Source organism: Hemiscyllium ocellatum, chromosome 1 (assembly GCF_020745735.1).
Source record: "Hemiscyllium ocellatum isolate sHemOce1 chromosome 1, sHemOce1.pat.X.cur, whole genome shotgun sequence".
NCBI classification, from domain to species: domain Eukaryota; kingdom Metazoa; phylum Chordata; class Chondrichthyes; order Orectolobiformes; family Hemiscylliidae; genus Hemiscyllium; species Hemiscyllium ocellatum.
This window is the reverse complement of record NC_083401.1, coordinates 79,514,075-79,529,168: the sequence shown is the minus strand read 5'-3', so window position 1 is coordinate 79,529,168 and position 15,094 is coordinate 79,514,075. Positions and strand designations below refer to the sequence as shown.

At 39.5% G+C, this 15,094-nt stretch overlaps 1 protein-coding gene across 3 annotated transcripts in view; it reads left to right on the top strand.

Moving 5' to 3' along the window:
• The window catches only part of pde4d (phosphodiesterase 4D, cAMP-specific), a 613,923-nt gene extending 598,951 nt beyond the window's left edge, over nt 1–14,972 (top strand). For 2 of the 3 annotated variants that reach the window (XM_060823615.1, XM_060823627.1), the window contains exons 8-15: nt 1,984–2,153; nt 2,551–2,649; nt 3,868–4,032; nt 5,714–5,813; nt 9,867–10,021; nt 10,683–10,805; nt 11,052–11,234; nt 12,561–14,972. In XM_060823615.1, coding sequence (XP_060679598.1) covers nt 1,984–2,153; nt 2,551–2,649; nt 3,868–4,032; nt 5,714–5,813; nt 9,867–10,021; nt 10,683–10,805; nt 11,052–11,234; nt 12,561–12,983 — 1,418 coding nt within the window. In that variant the 3' untranslated portion in view covers nt 12,984–14,972. The remainder of the gene's footprint in view (nt 1–1,983; nt 2,154–2,550; nt 2,650–3,867; nt 4,033–5,713; nt 5,814–9,866; nt 10,022–10,682; nt 10,806–11,051; nt 11,235–12,560) is intronic. The other variant, XM_060823636.1, reaches the window with a different exon arrangement.
• The last annotated feature ends 122 nt before the right edge of the window (nt 14,973–15,094 follow it).

The following is a 15,094-nucleotide window of genomic DNA, read 5'->3' as shown; positions in this document are numbered from 1 at the left end:
GCTTTTGCCCGAAACGTCGATTTTGCTGCTCCTTGGATGCTGCCTGAACTGCCAGCACCACTGATCCAGAAGTTATGAGCTTGTCGGAAGCTGTCAGGAAACACAAATGTAATTGAAGAACAATAGCTCTCAGGCTTATGTCAACAAATATCTATTGAAGCTTCAGACTCAGGGGTAACTGACTGCATCCAAAGGGGTATTTGACCTCTGCAAAGAACTTTGGTAGGTTTAGATATTTCCATCAAATGCCTTGTGCCACACATCATGCTTCAGAAACCTGAGTGACCAAAATTGCTTCTGTTTGAAGGCCACTATATGTTTAAATGTGCTGTAGCCCCAGTGAACTGTGAATGTGCAAAATACTTTACACACTGTTGCACTGTCTGAACAAAAATGGAATGAGTCAGGCAGGCTGAGTCAACATGGCTTCGTCAAGGGGTGGTCACACCTCACAAATCTGTTCGAGTTCTTTGACAAGGTAACAAGCAAATTAGACAAAGGAAAGCCAGTGGATTTGATCTTTTGGAATTTCCAAAAGGCTTTTGACAAGGTATCACACAGAAGGCTGCTGAATAAGAACCCATGGTGTTCAGGACAACATAGTGGTATGGAGGAAGGATTGCCTGATTAGAAAGCAGAGAATGTGTATCGAGGGTCTTTTTCAGGATAGCACCCAGAGTCTAGTGGAGTTCTGCAGGACTGTAAATGTTCATGTTATCCATTAGCGATCTGGACAAAGGGACTGATGACTTCTTTGCTAAGATTGAAGATGACACAAAGTTAGGTGGAGGGACAGGTCGTGTTGAGGAAGTGGGGAGGCTGCAAAAGGACTTGGATGAACTAGGAGAGTGGGCAAAGAAATGACAGGTGGAATATAATGTGGGAAAACGTGAGGTTATGCACTTTGGTAGGAAGCATAGAGATATATACTATCTACTAAATGGGGAAAGGCTTTAGTAATCTGAAGCACAAAGAGGCTTAGGAGTTCTAGTTCAGGATTCTTCTAAGGTTAACATACAGGTTCAGTTGGCAAGGGTGTATTGCTGAGGTTGTATATATGGCTCTGGTCAGACCACATTTGGAATATTGTGAGCAGTTTTGCATTCTAAGGAAAGATGTGCTAACCTTGGAGGGGTCTAGAGAAGATTCACAAGCATGGTCCTGGGAATGAAGGGGTTGTCATTTGAGGACTGGTTGAAGACTCTAGGCCTGGGTCTGTACTTAATGAAGTTTAGAAGGATGAGGGGTGATCACATTGAAACTTACAGAGTATTGAGAGTGGGCGTGTACAATATGTTTCCTCCATAAGGAGAGACTAGGACTGAGAGCACAACTTCAAAGCAAAGGGACAAGCTTTTAGAAGTGAGATGAGGAGGAATGTCTTCAATAAGAGGGTGGTGAAGGTGTGGTGTGTGCTGCAGAATGCTGTGGAGGCCAAATCATTGCAAGCCCAGAGATAGATAAGTTCTTGATTAGAAAGGAGATCACTGGTTACGGGGAGAAGGCAAGAGATTGGTGTTGGGAAACATATCATCCATGATCGAATGATGGAGCTGATGGGATGGGCTGAGTGGCCCAATTTTGCTCCAGCATCGTTATGGCCTTCTGGCATGTCCCAGGACAGGAATTCCAAATTCCAGGCTCTGCTGCCATTTTGATTGTGGTGCAGAGCCCTTTGCAACTTGTCAAAAAAAAATGATACAAAAGTTTTGCTTCAAGGGCTTGAAAGAGAACAGGTTATTGTCAGGTAAGCCCTGAACGTAAAAATAATGACAATTGATTGTTTCCTGTATCCTACACCTGGGCGTTTTCTGAGTGTTCTCCTGACAGTCTGCTGATGGACTATTGGCTGAAGACTGAGGAATGGCTGTTTTAATGTCTTCTCTTGTGAGACTGCTGATCATTCACTGACATTTTGGCTCTGTGTTCTCGATGGGACCATTCAACCACAATATTCTAACAGGTTACTGTTTTGTTTTTTAGACAAGCAGCATGAGGTTGAGATGCCATCACAAGCACAGAAAGAAGAAAAGAAAAAGAGGCCAATGTCACAAATCAGCGGAGTGAAAAAACTCATGCACAGCTCAAGCTTAACAAATTCAAGCATTACCAGATTCGGAGTCAAAACTGACCAGGAAGACCTCTTGGCAAAGGTGTGCTTGCTTCAGACTCTGGATTTCATGTTTACTTTCAGGAGTATAATCCTCTGATAAATGAAAGGAAATATTTGACTTTGCAGCACAAAATCTTTTCTCAATTAGCCACAGAACTTGATCAGTTGGTTTACAATATATTTTCCAATTATTCAGACCAGATAAATACGTTGTGTGATTCCAAAAGATGATAATTTTTTTAAGATGCCCTTCTCCTCATAATATATTTAAGATGCTAAGAATGAAGGTACTTTTAATTAACATAATTGCTAAGGACAGTATTTTTGATCAATGAGAAAACATACTGTACTTCAGTGTAAAATTTAAAGACAATTATTTTCATAAAATGTTTGTTCTTATTGACATCCTTCATGTTTAATATCTGTTCACCTAATAGGAATTAGAAGAAATTAACAAATGGAGCCTTAATGTCTTTAAAGTTGCTGAATATTCTGGAAATAGACCCTTAACAGTTGTCATGTACACAATTTTTCAGGTGAGTTTGAATGTATTCATGCAGACCATTTGAGGTTGCTACATTTGGTGAATCAAAATGTATGAATCTATTCGAGAATTCTTAATCCAAACAACAAACTGGATTATGGTGTTTAAAATTATGGTCATCAATCAACTGCACTCTGCACTGTTCAAGCACAGTTGAGAATGATCAGATCTGGTCAAAGACACCCTGACATTAGAGCATGTATTATATTGTCAACTAATCACTGTCTTCACCAGAACATTGAGAAGTTCACTGCCAGAGCATGAGCCCAGACAGTGAGACTTTGAATGCTATAAAAGATCTGAAAAATGGGTTTCTGTCTCACAAGGTAGCTGAAACTAACTGAATAGCAGCCTGCACCTTAATAGTGAATTGAGGACAACCACCACTGAAAGCATTCGTACACAGTTTTGTCTTTTAGCTTGGACTATTGGTTTTCGGTTTGCTTATGCTGTACAGACAGATATGTGTTAAAAACTTTGAATACAAAGGAAATGGAATTTTTTTAATGTCAGTTTTTATTCTTTAACCCCACTGGGAGACCATCCAAGCTGTATTTTGATGAATTGAGGACCTAGGCAGTCTCCTTTTTATTAATGTTTTGTTACACTTTTATAATAATGCAACCTTAAACACGACTGTGAAGTTTCATATTTGATCCCAAAATTTACTGGTGATTATAGTTAAATCAAGTCAAGAGAGGGGTTCCCTCTTTCACATCTAGAATTGTAATAAAAGTGAAAGTGGAGTGACAATCTGACAGAGCTGGCCATTCTCCAGGACGACTTTATTATGTGTGAAATTCAGATTTAGAATCATGCAGCAATGATTGCTTTTCCTCATGAAAAGAAACTCATCTTGGTGGCCGTGCAGCACTACAGGTTGGTTTTCGAACCAGCTTCATTCAAGAAACATTGAACAGATCTCACTAGTTACATACTCAGAGATGTGGGTATTGTGCTTGGAGAGAGCAGTCAGTGGCCTACTGGGGCCCATTGCTTTTCTTACCAGCTTGTCATCAAGTTATGTGGACAGGAGCTACAGGAATATGCCTTTAACAATCTTATTGGCATGGATAACCAAAAAGGCTTAAAGGTGAGGGATGAGGGAGGGTAAGAAAACCAAAACAAGGAAAGAAAACTAACTAATTTTCTATTATAGATTTTGTTCATTTTAAATGGCCTAATCTGAATTCATTTTCTTTACTTTTAGGAGCGTGAATTATTAAAAACTTTCAAGATTCCACCAGATACTTTAATTACTTATTTGATGACCCTGGAAGACCATTATCATGTTGATGTGGCTTTTCATAATAACATCCATGCAGCAGATGTTGCTCAATCTACTCATGTTCTCCTGTCAACACCTGCGTTAGAGGTAAGCAGGCTACCAATTGTAGGAATGCTTTTTGGTATTCCAGATAAACAAACAACTGTAAGCAGAAGACTTTGCAAAGAACTGTAACTAATATTGTTAAGTCCAGCTGGTACCTCATTATTATCGGAAATAAAAATAGGTAATGATTTCAGTGCTAAACTAGAGTTGAATTCAATTTGATGGATAATAATTAAATGATTCCTCGATCCTCGGCAACCAGGGGATTTATTTTACTTTGTTAATTTATTCTTATGTAGAAGATGGACTCTCTTTATGAAATATACGTGATTTATTTCAAAACAGTTTTATCTTGGGATACTTCTGCAAACAGATTGGGTCTGAGAAAGGGTCATTGGACTTGCTGTGCATTAACTTCTTTCTATCCAAAGACACTGCTAGACCGACAGTTTCTGTTATTGCTTCAGATTTCCAGCATCCATATTTCTTTATTTTAATATCAGGGTACTTCCCTGTTATAAATGTGTCTGATTTCCTTTCCATGACTTCATTGTATAATGAATAGCTAAGAAGAAGAACATAACGTACAAATTTAAATTAGAGACTGAGTTGGTCTGTATGCAGGATAGTAACCTTGAGTCACCTAAATATAGTATTATACAGATAGATAAACAGACACATTGATTGGTAATTTCTTGAATTGCTTTTGTCCGTGGGAAATAATGGGAAAGTAACTTCAGAATTTGAGGAGCTGTGATGAGATTATCAGCTAGACCTCCTTGGATGAATAAGCTGGTTTTGTTTTAGCTACGTACCTCGGCAGGATTTGAAGATAAAACTGGCGTGTGCTGGAGAAACCCAGCAAGTCTAAAAGCATAATGGGGGAAGAAACTGGTTTCAAGTCAAATGTTACTCTTTTTGGGATTTGGAGACTCAGACTTGGCCAGCCTTTGCATCTCGCTCCCTACTTTATGAACTGAACCATGAAGAAATGCAGGAGCTCTTAATGTCTGAGCCCACTCAATTGCAGGAATTGCTGGCAGTTGCTTGAAAAAGGAGATCAGAGTGATAGGACTCTACCTCAGTGCCTTTGAATCTCCTGGGTTGGACCCACAGGACATTGGGTATTATTTTGTGTCATAAGGTCCTACAGCATGAAGACAGGCCCTCTGGCCCCAACTGGTCCATTGCCAACCAAAATGACCTTCGGTGCTACCTGCCCTGCACTTGGCCCATGTACTTCTAAACCTTTCCTATCCATGTATTTGCCCAAATGCCTGTTAAATGTTGTTAATGTATCCACCTCAACTATTTGACTCAGAGCTGGGAGACATCAGGCTGTGTCCACACACCAGTCAGCCTGTGCATTGCATCTCTGGGGTCCAAGTTACCTTATTGTCAGCTTAGGTCTGTAGTTGTTGTCTGTCACCAGGAGGTGGCCAGCAGGGGTGTTGGTGATGCAGAGGCTCTGTACTGGCAGGAGAGACTTAGGGATTCCACTCTTTCTCTGTAGTGTGCAAGCCAGCAGTAATGAATTATATACCGAAAACCATGGACATAAAGGAAGTAATTGGTTCAGGTGAACTTCCTGTCGCTGGTCTGGGGGAGGAGTTAAACAATACAACTGAAAGGTTACATGAGATCACTCTAAGTTGAAACAGAGTTTTTATTGTTTTTTAAACATCCAAAAAATGCATTAAATTTGTGTCTTTTATTTTTGTAGGCAGTCTTTACAGACCTGGAAATTCTTACTGCAATATTTGCAAGCGCTATTCATGATGTAGACCACCCTGGGGTCTCAAACCAGTTTCTTATTAACACAAGTGAGTATACTATTATCATTTAATTGTCTCTTGTCTGTATTTGATGTGGATTTTAAGAATTAAAAGGTTTGTTTTGAATACTTTCCTTCATCAAAAGTATTTTTCTATGGTAATGAGAAAATCAAGGATCTGGATGTTACAGGAATCCAGTGGAAAAAAATTCCAGGGAGATGAAGAGAAAGGTGCCACATGGAAATGGGGGTGCATTCTCTAAGGGAGACTTGCTTGCTTAAACATTGGCCTGGAAGTATTGGATAACAAACAAGAAGGAGAAAGTATCACAAATAGGAGACCCAAATTATTGGCATGAAAGAAAGTAACAATCTAAAAATGTCACCATGAATGAGGAGTCGTGTTATCAATTTGGCAGCTGTCTACTTGTATGCTGCTTCTTCTAGAAATGACTCATTGTACTCCAGAACATTGTACACGCCTGAACCACAGGAACACATAGCAAAGTGACGTACATTTCACAGAGGTGAAATAAAAACTCTCACTAATTTCAATTTACTGCTGAACACAAAAACAGTCGTCACAGTCACTCACAGGCTTTAGATGGGTCTGTTACCAGAGCTGAGATGCACAGTGAGAGTGGTTCCCCACCTAGCAGTGACTGGTAGTGAATTAGTGGCAAGAGTTCTGCCTCTTGGGCCAGAGTGAGCTAACCACTGGTGTCTGACAGAGGTAGGTCCTTGGAGGTGGCAGGGTGACACCCCAATGAGACCTTTTGTTTTTAAATTGCTGTGCTCACAATGATGACCTGACAACTGTAATGCCAAATAAGTTTTAAATGTCACACAAATTCCAAAGATCTTGACGGGTGGGAATGCCTGTAGAACATCACTGTATTGGTCAATCTGCATGCTGTTATACCCATTGTCCTCCATCAGTAAGATTGCGCAGGCAGTCTGCCAGGAATCATTGTGGACTCAGGGTCCATTTGTAATACTGATTTCATGAAACCATCAAAGGCAGTAAGACTGAGAAACCAGGAACCAGGGGTCACAGTCTAAGGAGAAAGGATAAGCAACTATGTGGTGAGATAATGAGAAATTTCTTCAGCCAGAGAGGTTGAGGAATTGTCTGTCACAGAAAGCTGTTGAGGCCAAAATATCAAGTGTTTTCAATAAGGAGTTAGATATAGTTCTAAGGGCTAAAGAGATCAGAGGGTATGAGGGAGAAAGCAGGAACAGGATACTGAGTTAATGATCAGCCATGATCACATTGAATGGTGGAACAGGCTCAAAGAGCCAAATGGCCTACTCCTGCTATTTTATCTGTTACTGTGATTCCGCCAAATGTGGCACCATTCCACTCAATTTTTAAATTATTAAAAAAGCACACTTTTCCTTTGGTTATGCAAACAAAGCTTTAAACATTTTAACTTTCTAGAGGCAAATAATTAAGAGATTTCATACTGTAGACAAATAGACAATAGATGCAGGAGTAGGCCATTCTGCCCTTCGAGCCTGCACCACCCATTCAATATGATCATGGCTGATCATCCTCATTCAGTATCCTGTTCCCCCCTTATCTCCATAACCCTGGATTCCACTATCTTTGAGAGCTCTATCCAACTCTTTCTTAAATGAATCCAGAGACTGGGCCTCCACTGCTCTCTGGGGCAGAGCATTCCACACAGCCACCACTCTCTGGGTGAAGAAGTTTCTCCTCATCTCTGTCCTAAATGGTCTACCCCATACTTTTAAGCTGTGTCCTCTGGTTTGGCACTCACTCATCAGCAGAAACATCCTGCCTCCAGAGTGTCCAATCCTTTAATAATCTTATATGTCTCAACCAGATCCCCTCTCAGTCTTCTAAACTCAAGGGTATACAAGTCCAGTCGCTCCAGTCTTTCAGTGTAAGGTAATCCCGCCATTCCAGGAATTGACCTCGTGAACCTACGCTGCACTCCCTCAATAGCCAGAATGTCTTTCCTCAAATTTGGAAACTGGAACTGCACACAGTACTCCAGGTGTGGTCTCACCAGGGCCCTGTACAGCTGCAGAAGACCCTCTTTGCTTCTATACTCAATCCCTCTTGTTATGAAGGCCAGCATGCTATTAGCCTTCTTCACTACCTGCTGTACCTGCATGCTTACCTTCATTGACTGGTGTACAAGAACACCCAGATCTCTCTGTACTGCCCCTTTACCTAAATTGATTCCACTTAGGTAGTAATCCGCCTTGCTGTTCTTGCCACCAAAGTGGATAACCATACATTTATCCACATTAAACTGCATCTGCCATGCATCTGCCCACTGACCTAACTTGTCCAAGTCACCCTGTAATCTCCTAACATCCTCCTCACATTTCACCCTGCCACCCAGCTTAGTATCATTGGCAAATTTGCTAATGTTATTGCTAATGCCTTCTTCTATATCATTAACATATATTGTAAAAAGCTGCGGTCCCAGTACTGATCCCTGCGGTACCCCACTGGTCACTGCCTGCCATTCTGAAATGGAGCCATTTATCACTACTCTTTGTTTCCTATCAGCCAACCAACTTTCAATCCAAGTTAGTACTTTGCCCCCGATACCGTGCGCCCTAATTTTGCTCACTAACCTATGTGGGACTTTATCAAAAGCTTTCTGAAAGTCCAGGTACACTACATCTACTGGATCTCCTTCGTCCATCTTCAGAGTTACATCCTCAAAAAATTCCAGAAGATTAGTCAAGCATGATTTCCCCTTCATAAATCCATGCTGACTCTGACCTATCCTGTTACTACTATCCAGATGTGTCGTAATTTCATCCTTTATAATAGACTCCAGCATCTTTCCCACACTGAAGTCAGACTAACTGGTCTATAATTTCCTGCTTTCTCTCTCCCACCTTTCTTAAAAAATGGTACAACATTAGCCACCCTCCAATTCGCAGGAACTGATCCCGAATCTATTGAACTCTGGAAAATAATTACCAACGCATCCACGATTTCTCAAGCCACCTCCTTCAGTACCCTGGGATGTCGACCAACGGGGACTTATCAACCTTCAGACCTAACAGTCTCTCCAACACCAATTCCTGGCAAATATAAATTCCCTTAAGTTCAGGTCCTTCAGCCACTGTTACCTCAGGGAGATTGCTTGTGTCTTCCCCAGTGAACACAGATCTGAAGTACCAATTCAATTCTTCTGCCATTTCTTTGTTCCCCGTTATATATTCCCCTGCTTCTGTCTTCAAGGGCCCAATTTTAGTCTTATGCCACATGAACACAGTCCTGTAAACATGTTGCAGAAAAAGAGGGCTTTAAGTGAGTTCTGAAGAATGCTGTGAGTTTAATGTTATTAGCTTAGTTGAGTGTGTTGATGTATTAACATTGTTTAAATCTGAGTGTATGCTGATTCTGTGGTTGACCGGAGGTGACAAGAAAACAAGTTTGCTGGTGACGTATTTATGTACTAATATTAAAACAGAACAGATTAGCATATTGGCAACAGCTAAGAGATCACAAGGATAACAAGTACACTCGAATGCTGGGGTGCTAAGTAGGCAGATGGTGCATGGATTTATTTACATACACAAAATCCAGAACAGCTAGTGGGATTTTTCTTTACTTAAAAAGAATCTTGTGGTATTATTACCATATTTTTCTTGTATACATGGAATTAAAAATGCAGTTTTGTTTCATACCACTGCAGACTCCTGGGAGACGTAAAGCTACTCCTAACTTATTAGAATCACCTCTGATTATTTTCTGATCATAGAGATCAAATAGGATCTTCAAATAGGATTGGAGTGGTGGGGGTGCAGTTAATTGGATGGAAATTACCTGATTCAAGCTATCCATCTCATAACAAACGTCTGGCTGTTTCAAATACATCCAATTAATGCTGTAGTTGTGTGGATACTGATCATATATCAGGACATACTATGCATTCAAAAATGCCAACAAAGTTTTGTAAGCATATGGGATTATTCAAATTGATGGCATATGTTATATAATCAGTTTGATGTTGAGGAATGTGAAGAAAATTGAGTTATTTCATTAACATTCAATCTCTCTCTTTCTGTTTCTTCCCTTACCTCCATTCATTCACGTGCTTTTCAGACTCAGAACTTGCCTTGATGTACAATGATTCATCAGTGCTGGAGAACCATCATTTGGCTGTTGGCTTTAAACTACTGCAAGAAGAGAACTGTGATATTTTCCAGAATTTGACTAAGAAGCAAAGACAGTTGCTTAGGAAAATGGTCATAGACATTGTAAGTTGAAGCTTTAAATCTTGCTGTCGAACTGAAACCTCAACTCTTTTTCCTAATATTCGCAAATGGTTCATTATGTTTTACTACATTTAAAATGTACATTAAAAAAAAACTTACCCCTGACTTCCCTTCTCGAACATTATTGTAATGTAGTGTTGTGATGTTGCTGACAGTCTGCAGTGACTTTCCTAACAGGGATTGATGCTGCAATTTCTAACCAAAAGGTAGAGGAAAATAGCTCAAAATGTTATGTTCTTCCTCTTGCCATGATAATGGGAAGCAATATCTAAGACCCAGCGAAAAGATGAAACTATTCCAAGAGATCAGGGAGTAAGCAATCCCAAAATCATTTAACTATCAAACTCAAAGTGTTCACTGATAAAATTATGAATGGACCATAAGACTGAAAGTAGGTTATCTTTGACCAGGTGGATAATTGGACCCAGTTTCTTTCACTGTGTTTAAACTCTTGAGTCTTTGTACCTGATTCAAACGTCACAAGTTGAGAAAAAACTGCTCACACCTGGAGAGCTATTTATCATTGTTCTATTTTAGTGTGGCTATTTTTCTGAGCTTTGTATGACTTGCAATGCCCTGCTGACAAATCTTATTTCTGTAACCTCAAATTATTTGCTAAAGGCGCTCAAACCTTGTGTTTCAGGTTCTTGCTACAGACATGTCCAAACATATGAACTTACTGGCTGACTTGAAAACCATGGTAGAAACAAAAAAGGTTACTAGCTCTGGAGTACTCCTCTTGGATAACTACTCAGACAGAATCCAGGTATCAATAGTCCATTATATTCAAAAAGGAAGTTAAAAAAGATGAAAATCATCATCTTCTTTATTATATACTTCATGTAAAGTGATTATACTTGGAGAAAATATTTGAAATGTTTTTAATTATTTATATATTATGTTTGTTGTAATTGAATGTTTGTGAACATTGTACAAGATTTGCCTATGTGCCACTGACCTGTAATTCTATTTTGAAAGCGAATTGAAAACTATTTTGTATTTAACAATCTAGGTTCTGCAAAACATGGTACACTGTGCAGACTTGAGCAATCCAACAAAACCTTTGCAGCTATACCGCCAGTGGACAGACAGAATAATGGAAGAGTTCTTTCGCCAAGGAGACCGAGAAAGGGAAAGGGGAATGGAAATAAGTCCCATGTGTGATGAGCACAATGCCTCTGTTGAAAAAACACAGGTAAGTACAGCGGGCAGTGTCCAATTTAATCCCAAAAGCTGAACTACAAATAGCAGAGCTATTGGTTTGCAGACCACTATCCATGTGTTGAATTAGGCACCAAAGATCTTTCAGAGATTTGCAAGAGTTCTGTTGTTTGTGTATAGTTTAGCACAAACACTATTTTCCACCTTTCCCTTCTGAACCCGTTTCCCTGTCTAGAAGCCAATTCTCCCCAGGGAAGAACCCAACTCATTTGTTAATTATAAATAAACTCACCGTTAAATGAACAAATGGCCTGTTAGCAGATTATAAATGTTGCAAAGCAGAGGCAGTGTGTTGAAAATGAAAACTGAAAAAGAAACCAAGATCAAGTGGAGGAGAACAAAAAGGAGACTAATTCAAAATAGGGGCAACACTGTATGTTCCTTCTCCAAGAATAGTCATGCGTGGACATAATGGTGGAAGGAAGACCGGCTTTTGTGAATTTTGACCCCCTCCACAATCCTCTGCCAATACCAATGGTGTCTAATTTAGTCAGGCCTAGCAACAGGCCTGTTAAGGGGTCTTCTGGCCTACCCACGCCCCTCTGCAAGAACCCAAGATTTTCTATCATAAAATCACCACCACATCACATTAAGGAATTACACACAGTGTCCTCCAAGGACAGTTGGATGATTACAAAAAGGGAGGGAAGAGAAAGAGGCGCAAATTAAATTAAAATGGAGCTGGAGCTGTGAAAAACCAGCTCTTAATATTTTCTAATCACCCTGTTCAGGGATGTTATTACAGGGCTCTGGAGCAGGTCATCTGGCTGAGAGGTGGAGACACTATCACTGCCAACAAGACCCCTTAAAGAGAACCCAGCTTTTACTTACAAGGTCCATTTGCTCTTAGTCAATGCTGGAGCTGTTCTGCTTGACCTTTAAAAGGATCTACATTTCTAACCTTGACGCTGTTTTGTACATAGTTGAATAATTTAACTTATATGTAAACTGCTTATCCAAAGTGTTTGTCATTCTTTTGTTCTTCTGTTCCTTTGACCCACTGTATTTGTGACAACTGTTTGGCAGAACGATTTACAAGACCCAATCCATATCTGATACCCAATGGTGTGCACTTTCTTTTCCATTCAAACATTTGTTGAATTTCCATTTGAAAATTAGTCTTGAATCTACTTCTGCTATCTAGTTCTGATCATTAATAGTTTTTAATGGAGGCAATGAGAGTTGAGAAAATTATCAGCAATGATTGAATAGCAGAGCAGACTCAATGGGCCGAATTGCATGCACTGCCATCATTCACAGCTGTAGCTGCCAATCTAACTGACCTTTTCATTTCTTACAGGTGGGTTTCATTGACTACATTGTCCATCCTTTATGGGAGACATGGGCCGATCTGGTCCATCCTGATGCACAGGACATGTTGGATACACTGGAAGACAATAGAGAATGGTATCAGAGCACAATCCCACAGAGCCCTTCGCCTGCCCCCGATGCTGATGGGGAGGGACGGCCAGGACAAGTGGACAAGTTTCAATTTGAGTTAACACTAGAGGAAGATGGGGAATCAGATACTGAAAAAGACAGTGGAGGTAGCCAGGGTGAGGATGACAATAGCTGTAGTGACTCCAAGACACTTTGTACCCAGGACTCTGAATCAACAGAAATTCCATTGGATGAGCAAGTAGATGAAGAAGAGGGTCCAACAGATACCTCGAGGGAGCAGGAGACAGAGGAGGAAGACGACGAGAAGGTTGCAGGTACATAACAACGATGATGGGAAAGATATCTTGGAAGCACCTTCCAATCACATCTGTAGCTACAGCCAAGGCCAAGTTTCATCCTCATCTACTAGTACTTTGTGTATGACAAAGCCTAGAATCATCTAGATGACTCTGTACTCAGGAATAACATGTCAGAATTTCAGCTCCACAGCATTATTTAAGCATGAGGAATCCATTTCAAAACTGGTTGATCGTTAGCACTATCAGATTCATGAATCTGAAACAGGAATGGATTACTTTGGTGGGACAAAAATATTAAACCAAATGTGGGTTTTGTTTTTTCAAAGCTGTAGAAGTTTGAGGTTTTTCATTTACAGGTGAGAATAAAGTATAGAAATCCATTCATGAGATCAAGCGAAAGACACTGGTTTCAGCAAATGTAGTTTGAAATACACAGTATTGTATGAGTCTGGAATCAGTGAGGATCTGTCACCGGTAGGAAAATCCATCATTTATGGAAATCGTAAGATGTTTTATAATTTCAAGTCTTCCTTGAAACCTGACTGTAAAACTGTACAACTATAAGTTGTACTGACCTCTTTTTGTATCATATGTAATACAGAGAACTTTTTTAGATTTTACTTTTATTAATACAGATTTATGGACGTATTATATTTAAAAATGATTTGAGATTTCATTTGTTATTAGAGATTAAAAGTAACTTGCAAGTTCTCTGTACAGTTCTGTAATGCTGAGTACAAGTAGTTCCTTACTATCTTAGACCTTGCCATTTTATCACTTTGATACCTTTTCAGACAGTTATTGTCTGGGGGTAAAACTCAAATGCCACACAACCAGATGCTACATGTTTCACACTCTTCTTTTACTTTAGCAATTGTATTAAAATGCATTGCACTCAAAGTAACACATTATTGAAATGCTGCCCAGCTATAGTTACTGGAAACATCTTGAAAGCAGACAATCAACCTTGATAGGCTGTCTCAAGAGTCGGGGATAAAATGCACTGAATTTCAGAACACTCACATTTTCTTGCCAAAATGTCCTCTTGAGCTGCTCATTGCTTGTAAAACGAAACATTATATTGCATTAAATGGCTTTAAGATTCCAGTTAACATTTCCATATTGTGCAGAGTTGTGTAGGTTACTGTACAGCAATGTGCAGAGTCTCCACATTACTACACTTTAGCTTGCAAGTTACTGTACCAATATAAAGCTTTTTGTCTTCTCCTGCTCCCCGTCTCCCCACATGGATATCTTGGTAAGTGTATGTGGATGGAACAAACTGTAAAACTTGAATAAGTCGGGCTGTTAAAGACACCTATTGAATGAGGTTACTTTACTGCATTATTTAATTTTGTTGCCATACTGTTTTTTTTCCTCACCAGATGACCTTACTTGTAATCCAGTCTTGTTTGTCTCTGTTTACAACCATGTATTTATTGAACTGTACATACTGTAATGTTTATTGTAAATTATTGATTCTTATAACATAATTCCTAATGGGTGGTGTTACTGTATGGGAAACTCCTGGTGAAAGACTGAAAATACTTATTCCTGTAAATTTGTCTTCTAAAATATTACATCGCCTAGAGCTTGGCTGAGGAGAACTATGAGGAAATCGACACTCGATGTGGAGTGGTTGCAGGTCTTTGGCCCCAGGGCTGTGCCTTAACTTTCTCCAATAATTTACTGTCTGCTGCATTTTAAAGTGTACGAGCTGAGTGACAGCTCGATGAAAGGGGAAAATCTTTCCAAAACAAAAACAGGCCCTCCTTTTTGACACGCAAACTGTAGATTTCAGCAGCCCTGGCCCAAAGGAATTGGACTTTTTTTTTGGTTTATTGAATTAAATAGTAATAAAGAGATTATACAGAAAAAATGTTATCTACGGAGACTCCTGAACAATTTATTTTGTTTTAAATATGTCTTTAGAGCACCAAGTTGTCTTGAGGTTGCAAAACAAGAATATTTCAATGTTTTCCTAGTCTCTTACGGTCTATGATATAGTACTGTACGTCATGCTGAGAAAACTTCATAAAATGTTTTTATATGCAATGAAAAAATAAAAGCATGAATTGATTCTACTTCAAACAATACCAGTTTGCTTATTACTGCATATTAAGCAGATTGAAGG